General features: G+C 41.4%; 1 protein-coding gene across 4 annotated transcripts in view; it reads left to right on the plus strand.

Annotated features, from left to right (window-relative positions):
* CDH13 (cadherin 13) overlaps window positions 1-27,507 on the plus strand; it is a 1,012,485-nt gene that overhangs the window by 883,021 nt on the left and 101,957 nt on the right. For all 4 annotated transcript variants that reach the window (XM_072967811.1, XM_072967812.1, XM_006207526.4 and 1 more), the window contains one exon: window positions 1,200-1,340. In XM_072967811.1, the coding sequence (XP_072823912.1) occupies window positions 1,200-1,340 (141 nt within the window). The remainder of the gene's footprint in view (window positions 1-1,199; window positions 1,341-27,507) is intronic.

A 27,507-nucleotide genomic window follows, 5' to 3' on the forward strand; every position in this document is an offset into this window, starting at 1 on the left:
ATTCTCTCAGTAGGCTGGCTTCATTCTCAGATGCACATCCCCTCGCCCCACCCCTGCTGTGACATGAGATGGCTCATCTAGCTCCCAGGCTAAATGCTCCTAAGTTCACAACACAGGGAGACAGAGCATCCTTCTCTAAACTGTCAATCACAGGCCCTGTCCCTGGACTAGACACAGTGCCCCTGGGTTGACATGTATTTGTTGCCTTCTTGTAATCAGAGTTCATTCCAAAAGTTGGCCACAGTGGAGGGTGGGGAAAGTCAATCCAACCCAACCGCACGGGCAGAGAATAAGTTACAGGTTGGTCCCCAAAGGAAATGCCTTACTGGAAGAATGGTGTGCTTGTTGCCAAGACAAGCAAATCCACTACTGAAGGCAATTTAAATGCAGAGTTGTCATTTACCAATCACTGCACGCTTCTTCATCTTGGAATCAGAACCATTTGGTTAGTTGTTTTAAGTATTTAAACATGGTAGCAAAATACTTTTCAAGTACTCAAATGAAAAATATTGGGAGACAGTAGTGCAGTATTGCCTGTGTTCAATTTATCAGATCATGATTGGATTAAACAACGTCGGCCAAATTTAACATGCCATAAAAGACTAAAATGACTAAAAATGACATGAAGGAAGTGCAGTACAAATGACTCTAAACCTCAGTTGGTGTTTTTTCTACCTGTAAAGTGGGAGTAGTAAATGCAGCTGAACATGCTTGTTGGAAAAATTGACGCTGATTTCTGAAAAATATACCGTAAACTGATGGCTTGCCCACGAAACTATGCAGTAATGCCAGCTTCTAAAGCTGTCATCTTTGTCTTGACCTCATCATCAAATGGCCTCATTTCCTGGTCAGTTTCACGAGGCCACTGTGAAATGACACATGGGAGTGTAAACATCAAATATGCAAAGTATACCCAAACCCCAGAAATGAAACATTCTTGAATGTATCATGTGGCGACTGAAATAAGGACAGAAATTAGATTTACCCTCCACAGCCAACTCTTGCCTATGGATAGTGACTGTCTTGCCTTGGCGAGATTCCAAAGGCACAGTTATATGCAACTGGCTAGAGTGCTAAGCCTGACCAAAGGTGCCTGCCCTGGATGAAGCAGGGCACACAGCATCAGTTCCAGCAAGATGCACGTCACCTGTCCCCAGTGGTAACCCCCAACTAATGGCTGTTGTGTTTTCGCTTTGTAGACTCTGGAAAACCCCAAGTATGAATTGATCATCGAGGCTCAAGATATGGCCGGACAGGATGTTGGATTAACAGGCACAGCCACAGCCACGATCATGATCGATGACAAAAACGATCACTCGCCAAAATTCACCAAGAAAGAGGTGAGTCCCTGCTGAGCACCACCCTTGCAGTCACAGCCACGAGTGCTGATTAATACAAATTCTGTGTCCCACAGCCCTGCCGGCTCGCTGTTTGCAAAATCAAAATACTCTTTTGTGGAGAGAGGATGGTGTTTTGCTGGAATACTTTTCCACATTTTATCTTCTTCTTTTCTTTTTTTTTTTTTGTAAAGCTGAAAATACCAGAGCATTGTGAGAACAAAAGCATTGAATCTTGTTCAAGTCCATAAGAAAATAAGTTTTAATGCCAAAGTGCCATTTTCATAGATTTTTTGGTGTTATTTAGTGCTGAATTATGTGAGTCCCATTGTGATTTTAGCATAACAATAACTTTTTTTTTCCAACAAGTACACCGGAGAGGCCAGACGGAATGGCAGCGAGAAGGTACAGCAGATTTTCTTGGCAATAACAGGGTGGCCCAGGAGCTTATAAATAACCAAGTTAGCTTGTCTGGGGGAACTGTTATTTACTCTCGGCTCCAGTGCTTTTATGATTGTGAATTGTGGTGGTCATTTCCCACTTATTCCAGTGGAACCATGTTTGGGGACAGGCTGGGTACTCAAGGTTGCATTCAGTTGCTGAATTTGTATCCAAACTAGGAAGTCATTTACACTGTGCAACTGATAGAAATGTACTAACGTCTTGGTTTCTTTGGGGGTCAGGGCAAGGGCCAAGGACTTGACACCCCTCTTAGTGACCAAGAGCATAGAACCAGTCATTACAGCCCGCCATTTACCAAACCTTTACTCTACACCCATCACCACCACAGGGCTTTCCACCGTCCATCCATTGCCTCATTTGATTATGTGGGGGTGGCTTCATGAACCACATTTTTTAACCAAGGAGGAAGCTTATCTTAAGCTCAGAGAATCTAGATCTTCAAGGTCATGACCAGAGTAAGTGGCAGGAAAGAGATGTGAACACCACTCCCTGTGAACCGTGCTCTGAGCCGCATTGCTGCGCCTCCTTGTCGTGGCCGAGGATGTTTTCCCCCATGTCTGGATTTGCAGTTGTCCACCCCACTCTCAGGAGTCCCAGGGCTGTACCAGATGACCCTTCTCAGCCCCCTGGCTCCCCAGTGACCTCTCCACATCAGCATCCCTACGTGACTCATTCAGAGGGTAGAAATCTCCCCTCTCCTAGGGATGTCTCGGACACTCAGGATTCTAACCTCAAAACTGCCAAGTCCGCAGTAGCTGATACGGTGCTGCTCCCATGACAGTGTTTCTCTAACTGCTAATACAGATTGCTCATTATTCTCCTGTTTCTCAAACTGTGTTTCAAGAAATTAGTTTCACAAGTTCTATCATCATAGGGCAAGGGGTATGGCGGGGTTGGGGGTGGGGGCAGATTTCAGGGTCAAAAAGATGTGGAGAACACTGAGGTGAACAGTTTGAAAGGTTCCTTTTACTCTAGGGCTTCGGGGTCCCTTTAAAATGCTTCCTGTTACTCTAAGAGGCATAGGTACAATCTATAGGGCTTCTGAGGCCAATGTGGCCTGGGAATACTTTTTCATAGACTGCCTCAGATGTCTTGTTGAGCTGGTGTTCATGGGATACTCATTGGGAGATACTGGTTTATCTGTAGAATTTCTTGCGAACCTGTTTCAAACAAATAACTCAAGGCACATTGTAATAGTCAATATAGACATAATAATAAAAATAGAAATCGGATAACCCCAACCTGCAGTAAGAAAACCTACCAATGTTACCAAGCGGGTGAGATTAATTAGTTACTTCAGTGCTGCCTGAATGGAGCTCAGCACTGTGTACCTAGTTACAGATTAAATACTGTGGGTGAGAGGCTTTGGTGGTGGTTGTTAACACCACTGAATTCGAGGGAAAAATTTAACATAGATCTTAAAGTCAAGTCAGAGGCTTTGAGTAGCATACTGGAAACTGTATTCACCTGTGAATATTGGCAAGCACACAAAACTCTCTTCAAATGGACATTGGACAATGAACTTGGGATTCCCACAGGGCAGGGCTGATGGCACATCTCGTATAGAGACACACGTAATAAAATAGAAAAATGGGTAGCTGGCAAGTGCATCAGACTCTCCCTTAGATATGAGATCTCCCAAAGGAGCCTTTGCCAATGTTGGGTAAATCAAATTCACAGTTAAATTTTCTAACGTGTTCCCGGAAGGCTGACGTTCTTCGTTCTTGAGGAGGGATTCAGACATCCTGGACACCAGAATGCTAGAGGCAGACCAACAGAGATGTGAAGGAGTGGGCCCTGGGCCAGGAGTGGAGTCAAATCCCACCGACCAGCCACCAGACATGGACACTTTCACCATCTACATTCTTGTTTTGGCACCTATTTGCCTGGTGGTAAGGCCCCCCTCATTGGGTTCTTGTAAATGTTAAGTGAGCTGACGGTGAAAATCCCTGGTGCTTGTCACCTTGTGTTCTCTAGAGTGTTGGTGATGGGGACAGTGGTGGCAACTAAGAAGGTGGTGGTGAGGACAGTGGGAGAAAGGCAGGGATGAGGAAGGTGGTGAGGAAGATGGCAGCAATGAGATGATGGTGTGATGAGGGCAATGTTTCTCAAATTCCAAAGGCCAGCTACCATTCTTATCTAAAGGGCCATCTCTCCTCCCTGGTGAAAGACTTCTGTTTTCCTTTAAAGTGATCAAAAAAACTTGTTCAAGCACTTCAAAAGACATGGTTAAGATCCTCGAGTTTGCAGGGAGAAGGAAGTCTGGAGGAGAGGTGCCAGAATCTGGAAAATTCATTACTATGGACAAAAGCAGAGAAGGTTAAGAGAAACCTGTTAGGTGGAGAAGCAGAAGTGATGAGGACTCAGCCCAAATGTAGTGATCTCTGGAGCGTGGAAGAAATCAAATGTGATGAACTAGAAACAGAGAGGAAACATGGACCTGGTGACCATGAAGGTGAAATAATTTTTAGAGATGAAAGCCAAGGTTTAGTTATTGCAGAATGGACATGGTGGTCATTTGGGGTTGAAGGTGTCTAGAAATCCGTCGAAGAGGGTGTTGTCTTGTATACGTTTCTACATATATTTGGACATTTCTTAGGAAATTCATAGAAATATACAGTTATTGTCTTTTTTTAATTCTACTTTACATGGCCTTCCATCTCCAGAGAAATTCATTTTTTGATTTATTCAAACGAGAGGCTACATTTGGCTGCAGATAACATACTGGAAATAATACTGTGTTAAATGAAATAGAGGTATGGTTTCTCTCACATAAAAGTCTGTATCAGACAGTCTCAGGCCAATATGGTGACACCAATACGGAGTTTACCATATTCCTCTTACCTTTCTTCTCTGCCTTTCTCAAAACTGCCTCCTTGTACAACAGGGTGGCTGCTGTGCCAGCCATCATGTCCATGTAACAGGTTGAAGGAAGCAGGAAATGAGAAGGGCAAAGGAGGATCTGCCAAGTGAACGTATTTAAAGAGCTTCCCCAGGAAGTCAAATGACATCTGCTTGCATCTCCTTAGCCTTCCTGATCTGTGAGCAAGACTGGAAACTTCAACTATACTTAGCTGGCAGCTCACAGCCCTTGATAATTTAGGGATTGTTACTAAGGAAGGAGATATTTTAAAGGTTATTTTAAAAAGCAAATTCTTAGTGCAGCCTAAGGTCATTTGCTGTTCCCCTTGAGTTTATTCACACCGACTGTAAGCTTGCTGAGAGGCAAAGCCCACACCTCTCATTCTCTGTCGCATTCCCAGTCGGCACTGGATAATTCAGGATTTGCTGAATGTTCCCTGAAGGTAATTTTAAGTTGAGAACAATGTCACTGGATCTGATGAACCAAGTGCTTAAAATTGTTACTGACACATGAAATCAATTTTTAGTCATTGATTTTCATGAACGCTTGGGTTAGAAACACTGGTCTCCTAATGCAGAGTCTTCTGTGAGTTTTCCTAGTTTTTTACACATGGCTTTCACTGTTTGTTTAGGTTTAAATGTTAGTTGTGACTGTCCTAGATTAGGTCCTTTTTGAAGTGATTTTAGGAAATCTAGGTAAACTCTCCAAACCCAGATTTTGAATTATAGTTGGGAATCTCAGTCCCATTTAGACCAAAGTGACTTGTTCATTTCTGTCTCTAAAGTTTTTTTGTTTTTTTTTTTTTGTTTGTTTTAAGGAAAGATACCTGATTTGTACCTATAACATAGTTGATGTTCAACCAATACTGACTGAATAATTCTTATTTTCACATAAACCCCAGCTCATGAGGATCTATGAACTCCCTATTAACTTTAAAACAATGTGTTTGCAAATGATTATAAGATTTCTAAAAATTTTTTTTAATTTTTTTAACTTTTTTATTGTTATAGTCATTTTACAATGTTGTGTCAAATTCCAGTGTAAAGCACAACTTTTCAGTTATATATGAACATGTATATATTCATTGTCACATTTTTTTCTCTGTGAGCTACCATAAGATCTTGTATATAAGGATTTTTACAAATCTTATGAAAATGAACTTTTCTTCACTTATTCCATCAATTGGTTTTCAGATTTTACCTTAAAATGTCCATTCATAATTTAGAATGGATAACTTGGGGTTTTTGGTTTTTTTTTTTTTGGCTCTTTGATGAATTCTTTCTAAGGTAAATGTTTCAATGTTCCAGCTATAATATTACAATACTTGTGATAAAAATGGCATAAAACTTAAAAGGCCCTGTCCTCCAGCTAGAAGATGAGAGATGATTAAATGCTCAGATCTTCATAAAGGGGTGAAGATAAATAAGTGAACTGAAAGCCGGCAGGCTGAAACTGAGCCCCCGGCAGATACCTGCATCGGGTTATCGAGTGGGTGCTGGAGTCCAGACTCCCAGTTCCTGAAAGCCAGGGTCAGGTCTTTAAGGACCGTGATGCTTCAGGAGTCTTATTTTAATTTGGACTATTAGCTTTCATAATAAAAAATATTTTACTAATTAACTGCCTAATTCACCCTGTAACACTTTTCCTCTTATGTGTTTGACTGCAAACTCTACGATCCCTTCTTGATATAATAATTATATAAAACCATTTTCTATAGAAAGTGAGCAAGAGACAAGTCTTTCTTCTAGCAGGGTTGATAGAAATGCACTCTGTATTGTTGAGAGCTTAGAAACATGTTTTCACCTTCACCACCTATTTCATTATTGGAAAGGTCATGTAAATTTTTTAAATTGTTGTCAAATTTGAGAAAATATCTAGCAAGTTTCTGTCATATATACATGAGCTATGCAATTTCAAATGTTGTCTAAAGGCGAATCATTGAATTGATGTGACTTGTTAATCATGTCACCCACATCCTTATTTTGAGGCTTATTAGGAGTTTTATGTTGTCTTTATTAATGCTGTTATTGCAGGTAAATCACAAGAAATTCAGATCTTTACCCATATGTTCATTATGATTCACATCTCTTCCTTAGCAGGCTTATTGATCAAGGAGCTATTTTACCTCTTATGTTAGAAATTTACTTTTTCCTCTTAAAGAAATGTCTGGTGTAGAATGATGTCAGGATAACATCTATTTTATTCCTTAACTTTATCACTTTTGCTTCATATTCCATTAAATTTAATAACTTTATTGAGATATACTTTACATTCATAAAGTTCACCTCTCTAAAATGTACAGTTTGTTGGCTTTTAGTATATTCATAGTTGTGTAACTATCACTTCTATCTAATTTCACATGTCCATCAGCCTGAAAGACACCCCATGCCTGTTAGCAATCACTCCCCATCCCCCTTTTCCTGCAACCCCTAGAAACCACTAATCTTCCTTGTGTTTCGATGGACTTGCTTATTCTGGACATTCCATATAAATGTAATCATTCAATAGGCAACCTTTTGTGATTTGCTTCTTTCATTTAGCATGTTTTCAAGGTTCCTTCATATGGTAGCCTATATCAGAACTTCATTCCTTTGTATGACTGAATCACGTTCCATTATATGGATAGATGTACCTATTTTTTCTGTTGTATCGAAGTTTTCTTTGAATAGTTGAAGCTGTTTTATTAAGTGCGTGTAAATTTAAAATTGTTATAGCTTCCTAATGTTTTGATCCTTTATTATTACAAAACTTATTCCTCTATCTCCAAAAATGCTTTTTGCTTTAACATTCACCTCATCCAGTATTAGAATAGTTACCCTAACTTTCTTTTGGTTACTGTCTTCATGGTGTATTTCTTTCCATCCTTTCTTCTCTCGAGTTTTCTGTAGTCTTATATTTAGAACATCTCTTATAAGCAGTGCATATTTGAGTTTTAATTTTTTTTAAGTTCCAATCATCTTAGTCTTCTTACTTGAATTACATTGTGTATTTACATTTCATTCAAGTTCCATATATTTAGGTTTAAAACTACCAACCCTAATATTTGGTTTCCATTTGTTGTACATTTTTTCTTTTTCTTTCACTTCTTACCTTTGTCTGAATTAATCAATTATTTTTATCATTCTTACTCTGCTCTAATCATTTATTTGTATGCTTCATTTTCATATTCTTGTGGTTTCTGAGAAATTAAAATATATGTCCTTGACTAATAGAATCTAATATAAATTACATTCTTACCACTTCCTGGACACTGAAAAACACCTTAGAACATTTGAGCTCCCTTTATACCCCTTCTGTCTCTTGAGATATTGTCATATGTTTTAATTCTACATACATTTTAAATTTCACAAAAATACTAGTTTATTTAATAAATATTCATTTATATTTGCCTACTCATTTACTCTTTATATTAGTATTTATTTGTTTGTGATTCGGTACTTCCTTGTGGGATAATTTTCCTTCTGACTGAAGAATTCCTTTTTATTTTAAAAATAATGCAGGTCTATTGGTGACAAATTCTCTCATTTATTGTTTGTCTAAAAACATCTTTTTGCCTGAATTTTTTAATTATGTTTTCACTGAATGCAGAATCTCAGTTAACAGTCATTTTCTTGCAGCATTTTAAAGATGGCATCTCATTGACTTCTGATAATCTATTCATGTTTGTTGGAAGGTCGGTTGCCAGTATTACTCTCTTCTCCATTGAAAGAGATGTGGCTCTTTTCCCTGTGTGTTTTAAATAATATTTCTTTTTCTTTACCTTTGAACAGTTTTATTATGCATGCTGAGGTATGGTTTAATTTGTATTTATCATACTTGTTCCTTAGCATCTCAGTTCATAATATACCTCTTCAAATATGTATTCTGACTCATTATCTCCTCCTTCGTATCTAACTATATATATATATGTTAACTTTCTATGCTTCTGTTGATCTTTTTTCCAGTTTACCAAATCTCTCTTCTGCTATGTTTAATTTACTATTATACCCATCTATTGATTTCTTAATTTCAGTCACTATATTTTAAATTATATCATCTTCATTTATTTTACAGATCAAAATGTTGAATTTTACATTTTATGTATTTCTTTAGTGTTTTACTCAGAGTTATTTTAAATTCAACATCTGGTGACTCCAACATCTAACTCACTTCTGAGTCTCTTTCTATTTTCAGTATTTGTTTCTTGGCTTTGGGCCATTTGTTATGGTCTCTTGGCATGCCTACAAGGTTTTCAAGTTTATTTATGAACACTGTATGTGAATTTTTTTAGAGATAATTTGGGGCTCTGGGTGATGTTGTATTCCTCCAGAATGGATTTATTTTTACTTTCTGTAAGCCAAAAGAGTAGCAAAAGAGACAGCTGTACATCAGCCTGGGATTGAGTTGGTTCATCAGTGGGTTTCAGTCTTTTGCGAGGACTAATCTACTTCCTGGTTCCCCTTACTCCCTGGGTACAGCCTCTCTGGGGCCCCAACTAAAGATGATTATGTTTACAAGGGCTCTTCCACCTTGGAGACCCACAATTGCAGTTTGTCTTCTTAGCCCCCTGAGATGCTGAAAGTTCTGCTCAGCTTCCTGGTCTCCTAGCAGCACTTTCTGCTCAGATGCTAGCCTCTTGTCCCCGTGCCCTTTCCGCTTAGAAACTGCCTGAAGGGTAATAGGTCCATAAAGTATTGGCTTCACTTCAGTAAACTTCCCTTCTCAACAAGATCTTGGATTCTCAAGTTCTGGCTACATTGGTAGCTCTCTAGTGCTTTCAAATTGGCAGTGGAGGTGGGGGGTAGGGTTGAACACAGTCCATATTCTTGAGTTATTCTAGATTTGAAAGATGGTCTAGAAGAAGCTTGCCCCAGTTACCATAAAGAAAAATACGGATTAGTTTTTTAATCTGGATTACCAGGGGAAAGCAGTAGATACTATGTGTATGGAATTTACTGTAGCACAAAACATCATAATGTTTTCATTAAAAATATGCATTGAAGAAGCATAATTAAAATATTTTGACAGTGCCCACCGCGTCATACCATTTGCTTCAAAATCAACTCATTTTAGTAAAAAGATTTAAAATGTTGTGTCTCCTCGCTGATGTTGACAATCAAGAAATAACTCTAACTCTAAGGGAACTGAGCTATATAATTAGAGGCAGACTTTACTTTCCGGTTTCCTCACTCTTGAGTTGACATGAATATCTGAAATTTTCTTAACTCTTTTGGATCTTTTCATTCCTTTATGGTAGTTGCAGGTATAAAGCTAGTAAACATACCTTTGCGTGCCATCTTTTACCAAGCTTCTAATTAAAGTGGGTATATTTATCCACTCCTCCAGGACTCCATGCAATATATTTGGGTGCTTCCAATGAAACTCTCCTGTTTCTGTAAGAGTTTATTTCCCTTAGGAGAAAAATTCCCTTTAAATTCAGAGGAGCCTGTGTCCAGACACTGGCCACATAATTACAAATTCTGCTTGCTCAATAGAGCTTAATCTAGAAAGCCAACCTTATATTTCTTAGAAGATTGAACCCATTTCAATTATCTGACTCAAGTGACTTTCCTGGAAGGTGGAGTCTAAGACATTTTAACAACCAGATAAATCTTAGAAGATGATTAAATGTTATTCTAACTATTCTGAACTCCCCCTTCCCATGAAACTTTTCATAGCTATTATGATGAAATATGTGTTACTTTTTGCTGTGATGTTGTAAAATCACATATCTGACAGTTTTCTATGTGGCTGAAGTTTTAAATAAAACCAAACATATACCATTGGGATCTTTATCTCATGCTTTGTGTGGTGGATGGAGGCATCCCAATATGTACAGAAATGGACTATTTGAAGAGAATAGGACAGTGCTATTTCTTTGCACAGAAACCACCTATTTCCAACTGTGCAAACAGCAACATCACTCCCAATTACATCAGTTCCTGGTCCATTTTTGTCCAGGCCAATCCCTTGTCTGAGGACTCCAGGAGTCATCTTTTGCAAATTGCATTCCCAACTTCCCATAATATAATTGAAGAAGGGTTAGCCGCAAAACAGCCAACACCCACGTTCCCCACTTATCTTCACTTGGAAGGGGTGAGTTCATTGCTTTCTTCTCTTGCATGAAGGTCATAGAAAAACATGAAATCATCAACTAAATCCCCTAGTGTTCAAATTTCAGAGGTACTTGCAACAGCAAGTCTACAGCTGGATTTCTTAACTAAAAGAGAGTGAAGGGAAATGTTGGTATAAATATAAGCGGTGCTCTATAAATAGAAGCTGCTGTCCAAACAGGATTCTTCCAGCTAAGGAAAAGGGTGGTGTGTGCTTTCTTGGATTTAATTGTTCATAGACAGCAGGGTGAGAAATCTTGCATTGTTAAAAATTCCCATGTCAATTATAAACTGTGTTTGTTAGGTCAAAACATCTGAATTTTTTTTAAGTGGAAAAATGTAACCTGCCCTGTGGCTGGATCTTCGAGGTTCTTGTTGAGGTAGACCAGACAACCAGATGATTTATTGCATTAATCAGTCTTTCATAATTATATTCATGACATGTAGATCCTCATCATCCTTGTGTGAACCTCTATGCAAATTCAGTGCCTTTGCTAACCCTTTGGTTATGCTCAGAGGGTCAGCAGCAGCTCAGTGGCAATAAAAGCATTTTTTACTACAGCTGGCAGTCTCACCACTGAGCCACTCCATAGCACAATGGCCTCTGAAGACTTCATGCATCTGCTTCTATTCAAAGACAGCAACAACCACAAAGCTGTAAAACATCTATTTTTTTAACTCTATGAATGTAACATTTCTACACCTCCACAACACAGCTTGCAGAATAAGAACTCAAGAATTCAAAAATAGAAAGCCAAGAGTAACAGGAAGGAGATGTTGGAAAATGATACATCCAAGCCCACACTGCTCCTAGAAACCATTTTGTGCCAAGCAAGGTTGGAAGTAAGATCACTGGTCTTCTTCATGGATGATTTTAAACACTGTCCACTTGGTCACAATCTACCTTTATCTCAAATGACACTGAAATTCTAGTTATTATTCCCCCTACATTCCAAGCTTTGGCATGCCTCCACACCCCTGCACATTTGTTCCCTTCTCCCTGGAATGTCTTTCTCTTCCTTTGTGCCTGGAAAACTCCCAATTTATCCTTTTTATAAATTCCCCAATTATAACTCTCCCAGGCAGACTGTTTCTTCTTCCTCCTTGGTCCTATACACACGAGGAACCCTCAGCATGGTATTACCACACTGCCTTTTAATCATGTACTCATACTATGTCTCCCTAATACCGTTTGGATAGTTTGATATTTAGGGACATATTCTATTCATCACTGTCTCTAGGGCCCAGCACAGTGGCAACATCAAAAGCTTAACTAGGAAAAAAAGAGAGAAAAAGAAAAGTTTCACTAGCGATGAAATTATTATTCATGCAGTAAATCCTTATTACGGTCTGTTGTATCTCAGCTTCTAATGTACTATCAAATACTACTGTGTTCCATATTACATATAGTGTTATGTGTATACCATCAGATATAATATTCTTTCACGTATTCTATTCTTTTCTAATACATACACATCCTCATGTGTACATATTTTATTCTAGCAACATGGAATATTCACCTAATGTGCCATACAATTATTTATTTGCTGATTGTCACTGTCCCCAAATTAGAATGTAAGCTCTTCGAGAAAAGAAACTTTGTCTCTTTTGTTCCCCTGCTCTGGCCCCAGCACGCAGCCTGCCATATAACCCAATAACAGGTGAATGAGCAAATAACTTCTGAACATTTGATGGTAAGCAACAGAGGCGATCGAAAACTTAAAAAGCCATGTTGCTGAAAGGGACTTTAGAAAGAATCTCATCCAACCCACTGGTTTTAGAGATGAGGGTGGCTGCTCAAGGCTGGTAGCAGATCCCAGGCCAGGCTCGTTGTGGCCCAAAATACTGCTGCTGGTGAAAAATCAAGGCCCCGCAGTAGCACCAAGTCATGAGGGACCTTAAAGTTTATCACTTTACTGTGGTGCCCAGAGAGCCAAGAGGGCTGGAGTTCAATTCCTTTCCAGAAATGAATAAACAAATCTACATCAACAGCAGAGAGCCCTAAATCTACTTCCCTACCAGTCAAGTAAAAAAAGAAAGAAAGAAAACTCAAGGTTAATAAATAATACATAAAAGGAGTCATTACAGTGGAGACAGGCTCAACTTATCCTCGAACTTAAAAATGAGAAAGAAAATATTCCACAGCCCCAGAGTTCTGTATGGGTTCATTCCTCTAAGTGAGATTAAACAAAATCATCCAGAATTGTTTTTAATGAATTCATTTGTTTCCAAACTAAAATCTATTTCAGTTACAGGCTGAATATCAGTTTTCCCAGTACAGGCAGCATTTTATTTTGCTGTCGACCTGCCCAGATCTGAGAAGATATGAATTTATGAGAAATATCTTCTTCTGCCTGTCTTACTTGAATGTACCTATATTTACATATTGTATATAATAATATTATATTGTTACTTTCCAAAGTGCGTTCATTCATTCATTCATTCACCAGCCCATCCATCAGAAATATATTCCGTGATTCCTCTTTGCCAGGCACCGTGTTAGGCTGGGATGCAGTGTGGTGAGCACAACATCCCAGCCTAACAAACACGGTCCCTGACCTCAGAAAGTGACAGTCTAAAGTGGGGACAGCCAACCAGCATATAGCTACAGATGGCCCTAGCGACAAGATGGAAAGGGGTGAACTCACCAGAGATGGGCACAGTGTGGGCACCTACCATGGAGCTCAGGGAGGTCACCCTGAGGAGGTGACATCTACAATGACTGTGTTAGTGTCCTAGGGTGGCTATAACAGTGTCACACACTATGTGGCCTAATCAACAGACATTTATTCACTCACAGTTCTGGAGGCCAAAAGTCCAAGATCCAAGTGTTCACAGGGTGATTCCTTGTGAGGAAGAATCTGTTCATGCCCGTGTCTTAGTTTTCTGGTGGTTTGCTGTCAACCTGTGGCAATCATAGGCTTGTAGATGCATCACCCGATCTCTGCCCTCATCTTCGCGGGGCTTCTCCCTGTGTGTACGTCTATGCGTAAAGTTCCCCCATCCTCTTCATTATTAAACAAACATCCAGAAGCCAGTGCAAATGTATGAAAGCACCTGCTTTGAGCCAGGCAGTGTCTAAGAGCCTAACATATCCCTGTCATTCATTCTGCCAATCCTGAGATACCCATTTCATGGGTGTGGAGATTGAAGCTCACAGAGCTGAAGAACTTGCCCACAGCCTGGGTCCCATGATAAGGGTCCCACGCTAAGGGTCCCACGCTAAGCTGCTTCTGCACCATGAAAAGGTTACCAACTCGCTGGCACAGCGCCTGCAGACCCAGTTCTCAGAGCATGTCCCCCTGAGTCAGGCACAGCTGTTACGTTTCTATTCCATGGTCTGGCCCTCCGGGTCAGCTCCCTAGCAGTCCTTGCCAGGGCTGTTCCTCAGGGAACATCCATCCAGTTTTCTTCTTTACACTTGCACACCAGGGTCTTGCTGAAGACGCAGGTTTATAACCTCCAGTCTCAGCTTCTACTTGAAGTTTTCTTTTTTTTTTTTAATTGAAGTATAGTCAGTTATAATGTGTCCATTTCTAGTGTCCAGCATAATGTCCCAGTCATGCATATACATACATACATTCATTTTCATATTCTCTGCTTGAACATTTCCAGTGTCAGCTCACCATCTCCTGGCTTCCCGTGGCTTCACCTGCCTCTCCGTTCAAATCAGGACAATGTTTAGTGCAAGCGCTGGACACAACTGTAACACAAACACACACACACAAATTCTCCTATGCTTGCTAACACAAGTCTAAGCTACTCTTTCTGCTTCCACAATTTCTTCAAATTAAAAGAAGCGAGGTCTTCAGTGGTGTGTATAATAGTTCAGTGGTAGAGCACATGCTTAGCATGCAAAACGTCCTGGGTTCAATCCCCAATACCTCTGTTTAAATAAATAAATAAATAAAATGTTTAATGCTAAGAAAAAAGAGGGGGAGAGGTCTTTTAATTGCCAATTAATTTGATTGGTGGTCTCGTATCTCTATTTTGATAGGTCCAATGGGCAAATATAATAATCATTTCTCATGCGCATAGAATAAATGCAAAAATGTTTTCACCCAGATAATCAATTTTTTAGAGTTAACAGTTATTAAGTGCTTCTCTGTGGGAGGCTCGGTTCTAAGTGCTTTAGTCATCTTAACTCATTTCTCACAAAGCCCTACAACATAAGTGTTCTTGTTATCCCTGTTTCACTGATGAGGAAACTGAGGCACAGGAAAGTTAAGAAACAGGCCCACGGCTACAGTGTGGTGGGGCAAGGATGCCACCTCCAGGCTCTGGTTCCGGAGCCCAGCTCCGGACTCACCTGCTGAGATTCTACACATTGTTCAGGTTCTACAGGATTCAGAAGTGAAAGAAGCCAGGCCCCTGATACACTAGACTTCTATTAGTTTCTCAACAGCCAAATCAAATAACCGATGTTGAGCACAGTGACGTTCTGGGGAAGATATTGACAGTTCCACTAAGGATATAGTCACGTGCATATCTCATTCACAATCTTCCCACATCGCTGTCAGCGGCTTATCATAGTCAGCTAATTAGACATCTCGATCGAAATCCAGGTTTGACTCATTGGAGAATTGAGGCAAAGTCCTAGGAAGCCAGAAAAACTTTGGTTCATTAACTAGGGTCATTTTTATCCTAGTCTGCAATCTCTGGTAACAATTTTTAAATCTGTTAAATTTATGACTGTCGTTACTGCAGTTCCATGATCATTAATGAGATAATGTGCTTCCCTGAGTCCACAAATCTTTGTGCATTTGATATACTTGTTCTGAGTTAGCAGAGTTGAAAGTGGCCCAGTTTTCATTCTCCCTCTCACCAAGTGCTACACTAACACAGGCAGTGAGCGGAAAGCCGAAGATTTAAATAAGATGGGCAAGGCCTTGTGGGAGGGCAGGTATTAAAGTGGTGCAAGAGGGCTGCCTCCCACAGGTAAGTTCAGAGAGCTCTGACCTAAGGGAAAAAGCTAGGAGCTAGAAAGGTGAGGTCCTGAAGTAATTTCTCATCCTCCAAGTCGTGGATTTGCTAAAAGAAGTGAGGGCGGGTGGTGCGAGGACAGTTCATTCGGGGCAGAGCACACAACATGTGCAAATGCCCTGAGGCATGCAGGGGGTGTTTGAGAGGCTGAAAGAAGGAGCTGGGACTAGCCTGTATGGTGTAAGCACAGGGATTGGGGGAGAGGTGTCCCACCCCGCGTGAGTCTCTTCCCCCAGTAATAAACTTTCGGAAGTCATGCATTTCCCTCAAGCTCCCCCAAATCTCCCAGTCACAATTAACTACCTCTTTCATCAGCATTGTTCCTGCCCCAATCACAGCATCCTTCCCAGCAGGTGCTGGATCAGCATTCCAGTATCCATTTCTGCCTCCTCCAGACTGGAGCTCCCACATCTGTCACAATCTTCCCCTTCAGTCTCAAAACGCTGTGCACAGGGGGAGCACAAAGCATATTTGTTGCATTAAATCCAAGCTAACAAACAGCACTCCTTCCCGGCAGCTCTGCAAAGAGGAACAGATGCCTTTGCTAGTCGCCCCTGGATGCATGGTTTAACACAGGTTCAATTCGGCGCTATAAATCTATATATCAGAGCCAGAACCAGTTAGCTGCCTGGTTTATAATAGACCAGCACTGGCCTCCCACATGATGGGCACTGGGCCCTGTCACTCAGAGGAAAACCTCAACAAACCCCAGCGAACTGAACTGACCACTTGTACCAGCCTCGTATAGAAATGGTCAAAATATCTTTTCTTCCTTCCACTGTGGGAAATTGAAAAGACAAATCAATTACAGTAAGACAGACGAGAGGCTTACTCTCCCTCAAGAAAATCTGCTTTTGGTTTTTCCAGAGTTAAAGATCCTCTACTTGCGCTCATTTTGTTGTTGAAGGCAGAGCCCACTTTGAGCTAGCATGAGAACATCCTGGAAGGCGTCGGTACTCCTCCCCGGGGAAGGCACAGTTCTCCTCCCCGGGGAAGGCACAGTACTCCTCCCCGGGGAAGACACAGTACTCCTCCCCGGGGAAGGTACTCATCACTAGAGAACATTGTACTCATCACTAGGGAAGTCTAAGGGCTTTTTGACTTCAGATGTGGCTGCCTCCCAGGCTCAGGCAGCATCATCAGAATGCTATCTACATGCCACTCCATTTCTCAGCTCTGCTTGTCCCTATATATTGGTTTTATTCTCCAGTAGGCTCTCTCCTCATGACAGGGAATGTGGCCTCTGGTGCCCATAAGCCTAAGTCCCCATGGCTTATTACAAAGGGAGACACACCCACCCTTTTGCCCAGAACCAAACGCTACTCTCACAGAAGTCTTCGGTTGTGCTGGGTCTCAGGGTCACTCAAACCAGACACTGAGTGCCAGGGAATGATGAAATGCTGGGCCCACCCAAGGTCACAAGCCCATTTCTGAGGAAGGAAGTGAGACCTGCGGTTGATGCGATGGGGTGGGATCATTCCCCGAAGAAAGAGGTGCTGGCAGATTGAAGCTACATTTTCCATCTACCTAGAGCTTGTCACAAAGGGAACCAATGAGCTTAGCCTAGTCCATCAGGAGCAGGGCTGCCCTGAGCCACCCTGCACTCGCTTTGCAGGATTTGAGTGAAAGCATCTCTTCCCAATTTTGTGTGCAGTGCCATCATGTTAGTAGTTTGAATCAGCCCTTGTGGGGCATTTACACCACAAAAGTTGGCACAAGCTACAAATCAGGGCTTTTTTCCTCCCCTCAAGTCAGTTATTAAGCATTTACCAGAACATCGCTGTATAAAAGTTAATCGTGTTTCCCCAACTAAATACAAATAAAAAATATGTGTGTATATAACTTTAAGCCAAAATGATGAGTTTTCTTGTGTTTTTTTCAAAGATCCATGCTCTCAGGAGATGCTTCATTCTCCCAGATTGGTTTATTGGCTTCTGTGTTCTGACACCCCCAATGCATGTGTTTAAAGGATGGCCGTTTACACCCTGACCAGTGAGAGAGTCCCTCACTGTGTATTTTTTTAGATGAATTCTTTCTGTTCCCCCTCCCCCTCATGACAGTGACTATGACTAACAAGCCTGTTACCTGGTGTCACGGTGACAGGACTGTCTCCTTCATCTGCCCATCCTAGGATTTGGTATTTACCTCTCAGACCTGCAGGAAATAAGTTCTTCTCTCTTTGTAAGTTCCACCACTCCTGTTTTTCCCCCTTTCTGCTTCAAAACAATGCAGGAGGCTGGGGAGGTTATCCATGTGTACTGAGCTGGAGAAACCCTGGGCCACAGTCCCCAAGGGGGTGGCTCAGCCGCTGTTGCCTGGGAAGGGTCAAGTCCACCCCTTCCCTGCACTTCCTGAGACCAGGTCTGGAGCTTTCTGCAGGAGGCAGCTCGGGCCAAGGGCTATGAATCTGAGCACCACATCAGCCTGCAGTTGTGAGTGAGGCATGCAAAGGAAGAGTGAGGTGGGGCAGAAAATGCAGCATCTCAAGCCAGGCTTGCGGAAGGCCTTTCCATCGGAGCAGCTGAAATACCAGGGAACAGAGTTGCTGCTTATTCCTGGGCTTTTTAAAAAATTTCTTTAGCTAATTTTGCCATGCAGTATGTGGCTGTTTCATGTTCTTCATCTTTGTAACTGTTTTAAGGCCAGACTCGCTGCCAGAGGCCAAGGAATGCAGGGAAACTGGCAGCCAGTCTGGGCGTGTTAAGACGCGGAGCCATCTCGGGGACTTCCTGTAAATAACACGATTGTAATTGTGTTGCCGGGCTATTGCGCTGGGTGGATGACTGGGTGAGGGATCTGAAAGTGCTTAGACATATCTGATGTTCAGGTATTCCATGAGTATTAATTAAGCACCTACTAAGAGCCAGGCACTGCGATGAGGGGAATTCAAAGGTGTGTGAATCAACTGACGATATTTGAATGTAAGTCATAAACACATGATTTCCTGACCCAGGTGGGAGTGGGGAGGGGTCTTCTGTTCTTTCTGTTTAACTCATAACAGCCTCTTTTGCTCCTTGCTTGGTGTCTGATTTCAACTTTCTCTGCTCTCTTCAAATCTCTTTTCTGTCCCATCTCTCTTTCTCAGAAGATGGCTTTGTCCCGTGTCCAATTCAAAATAGATCCCATTGGAGGAGGCAGCAGATCCATGCTCAAGAGTTGACTCTGGGTCCAGACACTATTGAAAACCTTAAAGAGATTCCTATTCGCTGATCCAGTAAAGGCACTTCCAGGAATGCAGCATGGGGAAGTAGGCGCAGACCAACACAGATGTATGAGAACAATTCCCAGGAGGCCTCTGCCCAGAATCGTTCCAACTCTAGGCCTAGGTCAACAAAACATGCTAACTGCAACATTGCTGGGGGCTTTATCTTCCTGTGTCTGGCCAATACCCACCCCACAGTCCTGCTGTGAGGAAAGTGGACAGTTTATTTTTTGCCTTTACATCTCTGACTGTCTCCACCAATGAGTCACATCCCAGACCCCTTGTCCACGTGATTTCCTGAGATATTATCTAAATTCCCTCAAATCTGGGGAGAATGTCTTACCTGTTGGGGCAAAAACTGGCCTAAGAGAATAGCTAACTGCCCTCAGTTCTGAGACTAAACACAACCTCTGCATAATCTATGTTTTTCATCTGCAGGGTTATACGGTGTCATCTGTATCTGTTCAGTGTTTCATCAGGAAGCAAATAAAACATGTTCGGGGTGTTCTGGGGCTTGGCCTAGCTGGCACTGTGTTATCCGCGGCCAGTCAGCTCTGCTGGTTTATTTGAACTTCTTTCCCACCAGAAAACTTGAGTGGCTAATTTGTGAAATAAAATTGAAATTGCTCACTCTGTCTAAAAGCTTTCTCTGGGCTTAATACCTATTTCTGGGGAAATTTTAATAATGCTTCGGTTTTAAAGTCAGCAGGAAACCTATAATCAGGATTGTTGTGTTTTCTCCAAAATCAAGCATAAGGCTCACGTGTAATCAGAAGCTCAGTACTATTCATTGAATGAGTAATTTTTTTAAATTTAATTTTTGTTTTGTTTTGTGGGGGGAGAGGTAATTAGGTTTGTTTATTTATTTTGATAGAGGGACTGGGGATTGAATCCAGGACCTTGTGCGTGCTAAGCGCATACCATGCCACTGAGCTATGCCCTCCCCAACCTTGAATGAGTAAATTTTGAGGCAACTGGTAATTACCAGTCTCTAAAAGTTCTCTTTTTTCTGTCTCTACTATTGAGCAGAAATGATTTTTGTATTTGTAACAGACTAGACTCCCTTCGAATGGAAATATGAATCTACCATTGCCCTTGAACACAGAGCACCAAGTTCAAGGCAGAAAGAACAAAGCCAGTTACCCATAGGTTTCATACCTGCGCAATTTACCTAAATAGAGATTGCCCCAAGAAGTTTTGTCAGCCATATGAAAATTTTCTTGTAAGATTTTAAAATCTATATTTTATGGTCAAGATGCTGTAGAACCCTCCCAGGACTAATTCATACCTGGTCAAGAAAAATTGCATTTTCCTATTTACATTCCAAAGTCTGAACTTTTATTTTATAAATGAATTTTCCCTCCAATTCAAAAACCACTGGCTGCATTACAAATTTTAATGCTACTATTATAGGACCATAATTTTAAAAACCCAGGGTTCTCCAAGGGCTGCCGCAGCATGCCATCTCTCCACTTTATTAAAATGAATGAACAGATGTACAATTTATTTCTACCAACCTATCATCTAAATTCATAAGCTATTTCTCATGTGTCTGAAATCCACGTTGGTTTCCCATTTTCTTTGCCTTGGAAAAAAATTACACTCCCTCGTTTATCACTCTGGGGACATAAATGAGAAGTCTACTCTCCACTTTATTCACTTTCGACTAATATCCTCAGCACAGTTTAAATCCCATCTCTTCAAGGCTATTCAGCGTGAGCCAGGCAGTGGAACAACCCAGCATCCAATTGGAAAACTCCTCAGCCATCTATGTGGAAAACTGACAAGCTGAGTCACGTGAGCTGACGCCTTAGATGCAGAAGGAAGGGGCTTTGCAACAAACCTGGAATCAACAGAGTTAAACATCAGTGTCAGTAACTGAAATGCATTTTAGTTTCTGTCTTTTATAAAACCCTCAGATCACTCTTATTTCCCATACACTGCCTGTTGTCTGACTGGCAGCAGGAGGCAATTAACAGATTCGTCTTGTGTTAATAGACATTTAGTCAAGCTCTGAAGACCCATGTGTTGGTCTCAACTCTGCTTTAAATCCCTGCACTGCCATTTTTCTGGCTGTGTGAGCTTAGACATATGACCTAACTTCTCTGAGATCTGGTTTATTTATCAGTAAAATGGAGATAAATGTACCCACCTTGTAATAAGGATTAAATAAAGTAGAGCATTTTCACATCAAGGCCAATAATATATGGCAAGGATAGTGCCTGGCATGTGGCTCAATAAAGCAGCCATTGTGATGATTATAGCATCCCAGAGACATATTCCTGCCCCATAACAGTTGGGTTGAAATTTCAGGCCACTCCCCCATACTCCGTGTTCCGTCTTGAGTTTGCTGGCATGGTTCAAGGGGAACGTAAGGAAGGCATTTTGTAGCCAGCAGTGCAATCAATGAATGTAGGTTGGAAAGGATACAGAATGAAACCCTGAGGTTATCTGACAGAACTCTGCTCCCTGAAGAATTCTATTTATGAGATCCTGCCATAACTGGGCAGTAAAACTTGCCTGAGTTTCCAGGTTGGCATGGAAATCTGCCCTGCATCCATAAGCACATCTCGGGATTAGGGCTTTAATAAGATTGAGTGGGTATTTTTCCCCCTTTCTGTGGCCCTGTTGCCTGCAGAAAAACATCATGTTAACTTCATTTGCTTGAGCTCTGTGACCATCCTGTAATTTCAAATGTGCCTTTTTTTCCCACGTAACATTTTGATAAGGGAAAGGAGGTTCTCCTGGGGTCTGCAAGACTGGCATAAAAATGATGGACTTCTTTCATTTAGCACTGACACAGCTTCATGTGGACCATGTCAACGGGGCAAGCTCCCTAAAGAGCAGTAGCACTTCAGGAGGGAAGGAAAGGGGAGAGTTACCTCAGAAGGGGCCCGCAGGATGGCTCCACCAGCAGCCATTTGAGTGACATTTGTCAGCGTTCTCACAAGAAAGTACTGTTGAGGGGAGCCAGCCGTGGTGACCTGTAATAGCTCCTGGCAGCTCTATCTGTACTTTGTCAGCAGCCCCCTGACTAAAGCAGCTGTGTTGCCACCAATGTGTTTGTTGGCTGTTGTGGGATATGGGGCTCCAGGCAGTTCCTTCATCTCTGCTTGAGCAAACCATGTGTCACGGTCATGGATCCCAGATCCCTCCCACAAAAAGATTTAAAAGTATCATTCACCAGCTGGGCAAAGTAATAAGATAAACCTTTGGGGTTTTAAAATTCCAGCAAGGAAGCAAATGCCGCCAACAGCAGTGTGACGGAGAATATAAGGTTTTTTGAAATAATGACCCAATTCTGTGTCACAAGATGGAAACCAAGGAGGTAACAAGATGGGGAAGGGACTTCATTTGCCTGGTTCCCAGTTGTCTCTCTGTTCACATTGTTGATTTGACCAGAAGGACTGTTTTAATGACCTCAAAATCCCAATTTTGTTTTTGAGTCCTTTCACAAGGTAGGATGCAGTGATGTGTGGAGATTGGTCAGATGCTAAGATCAGATGACTCTTAGCTTCAGTTCCATCTCCATCATTCGCCAGATCTTGGATATTACTTGAGTTCCTTAACTCTCTTGGCCTCAGTCTCCCCACCTGTAAAATGGGAATATTGACGACAGTGGCCAGCAGCTCTGTGTAGGACCGGTTAGAGAGGTCAGGTAATATGCCTGGGTTACAGCTGGTCCACCATGGAACTGGCGCATTCAGTTGGACAAATTAGAAATTATCCCCAAGTTCAGCCATGGATAGTAACATTTTGTCACCTTTGAACCCACATCACTGAGAAATCCCATGCTGTTGGGGGAACAAGGGCTGCACCAGGGTTAGTTTTATCGACTAAGAACCTCAGAATTGTCTCATTGTGTGTGTTGGTTCACAGGGTCAAAAAATATCTTCTCTCCTTACTCACTGTTGAAAAGCATATCTGAGAATTATTGCTTTTAACATGTTGATGTGCAGTCTTTTCAAAGTCCCTACCACTCTAGTAGCTACATCAGCAGAAAGGCCAAGTTAGCCAGATTAAGAAAGCATTTGTTTTGATGTTGCAGGGGGTGTCTTCTTCTAGGGGCTCCCTTCTCCACTGAAAGATTTTTTTGTTTCGCTTCCTTTATTATGATCTCCTTTACTCAGAGGGACAAATGGTGTCTTGCTGAGCTACTCACTCATGGGAGAAACACACTAGCTTCCTGTGGTTCTCTCTCTCTGTTTATAAAAAACTGTTGCCCCTCAAAATGGGGTGCATTTGGATCAAGAATCTAAGTCTGGTACAATGTGTGGGAGCCCAACTGCACAGTGGATTCTACCATGAAGAAGTTGGTCTCCTTCCAAATTAACAGTAAAATCAGCCATGTAGCACCAAAATGCATGATTTCAGGCTTACATAGGAAAGCAACTTAATTTTTTTAACTTTTCATTTTAAAGTGGTGATGGACACACAGGAAGTTGCAGAAACAGCACACAGAGCCCCTTAACCCCTTTATTCAATTTCCCCAATGGTAGCATCTCCTGTAAGGGTAGTACAGTAGCAAGACCAGGAGGTGGACATGGGCACAATGCTGTCAACCAGAAGTGATTCAGTCTCCATCAATTTCTGTGTGTGTGTGTGTGAGTGTGTGTGGTATAGTTTGTATGTGTATGATATAGTTTATGCATTTGATCACTTGTAGAGATATGTATAACCACCACCACATAAGGATACAGGACTCCCCCATCACCACAAGGGGCTACTCTAATAGTTCATAGTTGTCCCCACCTACCCCCCACATCTGGTCATCACCAATCTGTTCTCTACCTTTATATTTTTTTCACTCCAAGTACAGTACATAAATGGAATCGTACAATAAGTAATTCTCTGAAACTGATTTTTCTTACTAAGCATATTGCCCTTGAGAGCCTTGCAGGTAGTTGCATGTATCCATAATTGTTGCTTTTTATCACCTGAGTAGTATTCCATGATGTGGACACCAGAGATTGTTTAACCATTCACCCACTAAGGGATAGTTGACTTGTTTCTAGTTTGGAACTATTACAAATAAAGCCGCTATGAATATTCATGTACAGGTTTTTGTGTGAACGTAAGTTTTCATTTTGCTGGAATAAGTGCCCGAAGGTGTAATGACTGGGTCATATGTTAAGCACATGTTAGTTTTATAAGAAACTGTCAAACTGTTTTCCAGAGGGGCTATACTATTTTCCATTCCCACAAATTATGTCTGAGAAATGCAGTTTCCCCACATCCTCACCAGCATTTAGTGTTATTATTACTTTTAATTTAAGCTTTTCTGATAGGTGTTAACAATATTTCATTATGATTATAATTTGTGTATATAATTTGTATCTCCCTACATGACTAATGATACTCAGCATCTTTTCATGTGCTTATTTGCCATCTTTATTCTCTTTGGTAAAACGTCTGATCGTGTCTTTTGCCCATTTTCTAACTGGATTGTTTTCTTACTGTCAAGTTTTTGGAGTTGTTTACATAGTTCATATACAAGTCCTTCATCGGAGATTTGGCTTGCAAATATGTCTCTCAATCTGTGTCTTACCCTTTTATTTCTTAATAGGGTCTTTCACTGAGCAAATGCTTTTAGTATTGATCAGGTTCAGTTTATCTTTCATTTTTTATATATATATAGTAGTGTGTCCCAAACTCCCAGTTTATCCCTTCCCCTCCCCTTTCCCCTTTGGTAACCATAAGATTTTTTGCTATGTCTGTGAGTCTATTTCTGTTTTTGTAAATAAGTTCATCTCTATCATTTTTCAGATTCCACATATAAGTGATATCATATGATATTTGTCTTTCTCTGTCTGACTTACTTCACTTATTATGGTAATCTCTAGGTCCAACCATGTTGCTGCAAATGGCATTATTTCATTCTTCTTTATGGCTGAGTAGTATCCCATTGTATAAATATACAATGACTTCTTTATCTGGTCATCTGTCGATGGACACTTAGGTTGGCCATTCTTGAACCACAGCCACATGACCAGGGGGAAACACCTGCTGCTGACTCCTTACCCCTGGGAGAAGGCTTGGCGCTGTGCAGATTGGAACAGTGAGAGGTGAGGGTAAGATGCTTTCTCACTGTGTCCCTGGGAATGTGGGACCATCCATGGAAGCCTCCAAGAGAGGGTAGCACATACACTCTGGACTCAGACAGACCCAGGCGTGAATCCTGTCTCTCTGCTTCCTAACTCTGTGACCCGGGGAAAGAGTGGACTTCTCCGTTTCCTCGCCTGTAAGTTGTGGTTCATAATAGAACCTACCTCGTGGATGAGCCATCAGCTCAGTACACGACATCGAGGAAGCAGGCAAATGTTAGCTTTTCTTATTACCATTCCACTAATAATCATTTTGCAGCTTTTAGTCTACAGATCATGAATTTCTTCAGAAAACAGGCGTCATTGCACCCAGCTATTTGAGTTTACTCAACTCAGCCAAATCCCCATCCTATAGCCTGTTTCAGCAACTCTGGGGCCACCAAACCCCCTCTGGTAGCCTCCTTTCTAGCTGGTCGTTACATCAGAAGGAGGCAGCGCCCACCTGTCACCTTTAGCTGCTAGCGAGCCCTGGAACTCGCTGCCCTTGAGCATGCATGGTTTTTTCTTTTCTTCCCGGGAGCTCTGTACCACCCTGCTGTGACTTCAGGACTCTGCGCTTCCTTGGGGCTTAAATGACACTGACCTTCCGCACGTTCCCTGACTGTAGAAAGCGCAAGGTTGCAAGCCAGTAGCGAAGAAAGCTTGCCTTTGTGTTGTTTGTGAAGCTGTCTTCCTCTTTCACTTGTGTTACCAGAACAACAATGCTAGAGGTGGACTCACTCTGGAAACACTCCCTTCCTGCAAAAGGTGCGTGTGTGCAAGTGTGTGTGTGTGTGTGTGTGTGTGTATGTGTGTGTGTTGCATCAAGTTACTTATGAGCCTCCTTGAAACCTAATGGTCGAGGGAACTCTTGTTTCCATTCAGAAGTTACTATTATTGACAGAGAAGACAAAGTACTAGCTTTTTCTATGTTCTGATCTTCTGAGGCTCATCAAGAAAGCCCCACGAGTGACAGGGCTGTCCCTCCTCCTCAGAGGGATGGTGGATCTAGACCCCAGTGGCAAGACTCAGGTCTCTGCTGCACCTGAGTCCAGTTGGCACACACAGGCATCAATGTGTTTATTGAAAAGTGAGAGGCAGGCCAGTGTCAGAAAGAACTGCCTTTCTTCTTTTATAAAAGGGATTATCAGTTGCTAATCCAAAAATTGTAGAGTAATGCAAACTGCATCAATAATTTTCATAATAATTATAGTCTTTAGTTTTACTCTCGAATGTTTTTCTGGCAATGTCTGATTCAATTACTCTGGAAGATGTTGTTATGCTATTTCAGTGTCTGCCATGAGACTTGAGTCTAGGACCAACTCGCTGGTTAATCTCGCCCTGAGGGAGCTCACAGGCTGCTGTTTACAAGCAGATACTTGCAGGGAGCCTCTGACCTGGTTTAACTAGATTAGTGACTCTCAGGATTGTGTATGCACACACATGGTCCACTGAGACATCTGGCCGTATCTACAGACTTTTTTAAATATTTTTAAATTTATTATTATATTATAGTTATTTTATTTTGGCTGGGAGGGAGTAATTAGGTTTATTTATTTTTAGAGGAGGCACTGAGGATTGAACCCAGGACCTCGTGTGTGCTAAACATGCGCTGTACCAGTGAGCTGGACTCTCCCCACAGACATTTTTGATTATTACAACTCATGTTCCTGACATCTCGTAGGTGGAGGCTAGGGATTCTGCTCAATATCATATACAGTGTGGCCCCCACCCAACAAGCCCTTATCCGACCCAAAAAGTCAATAGCACTGAGGTTGAGAAACCCCAAATTAGATTAAAAATACAATTAGAAACCAAACAGTACTATTGCTCAGGACACCTCTGATTATATGTGGCACCAACTCCAGGTAGTTTAGACAACAAGGGAAATTTATGTTAACTGAAATATTGTTATTTAGTGAGACTAGGCTACTGAAAACCAAAAAAAGAGAAAAAGAAACCCAAAGAGCAAAGTTTATTTCTTTGGTCACGTTTCTTATCATGATGTGTGCTGTAACAAACTTCACTTCCTTGTTCTTTCTGTCTGTGTGCATTATAGCAAAGTGCCTGTTTTGCTTAAATGTGTTGGGCATTCATCTTGACATTTAGAAATATTCTCAGTTAATCATCAAAATAATCCAATAAGAGGAGGTACTGTTTTTATTCTCATTTTGCTGATGAGAAAAATCAAGGCACAGAGAAATTATGTGACTTGAGCAAGGTCACACAGCCAATAGGTGATCGAGCTTTGTGAGGTGTTAAACATGAGTAACTTTCCCTCATTCATTCTCTTTAATGTGAAAGAACACCAGTGGGGCATCTCCGTCCCCACATAGACTTCTGGTGTTACTCCGCCCTGGGATCAGAGCCCAGAAGGGACAGAAAATGATTTTCCTAATCCTCCCTCTCTCACTGGATCTGATTCCTGAGGGAATGATTCGCATCCATCTCTTCTCCCCATGGGACTCAGATGTTCTCAGAAACT

Source organism: Vicugna pacos, chromosome 9, assembly GCF_048564905.1.
Source record: "Vicugna pacos chromosome 9, VicPac4, whole genome shotgun sequence".
Classification (NCBI taxonomy): Eukaryota; Metazoa; Chordata; class Mammalia; order Artiodactyla; family Camelidae; genus Vicugna; species Vicugna pacos.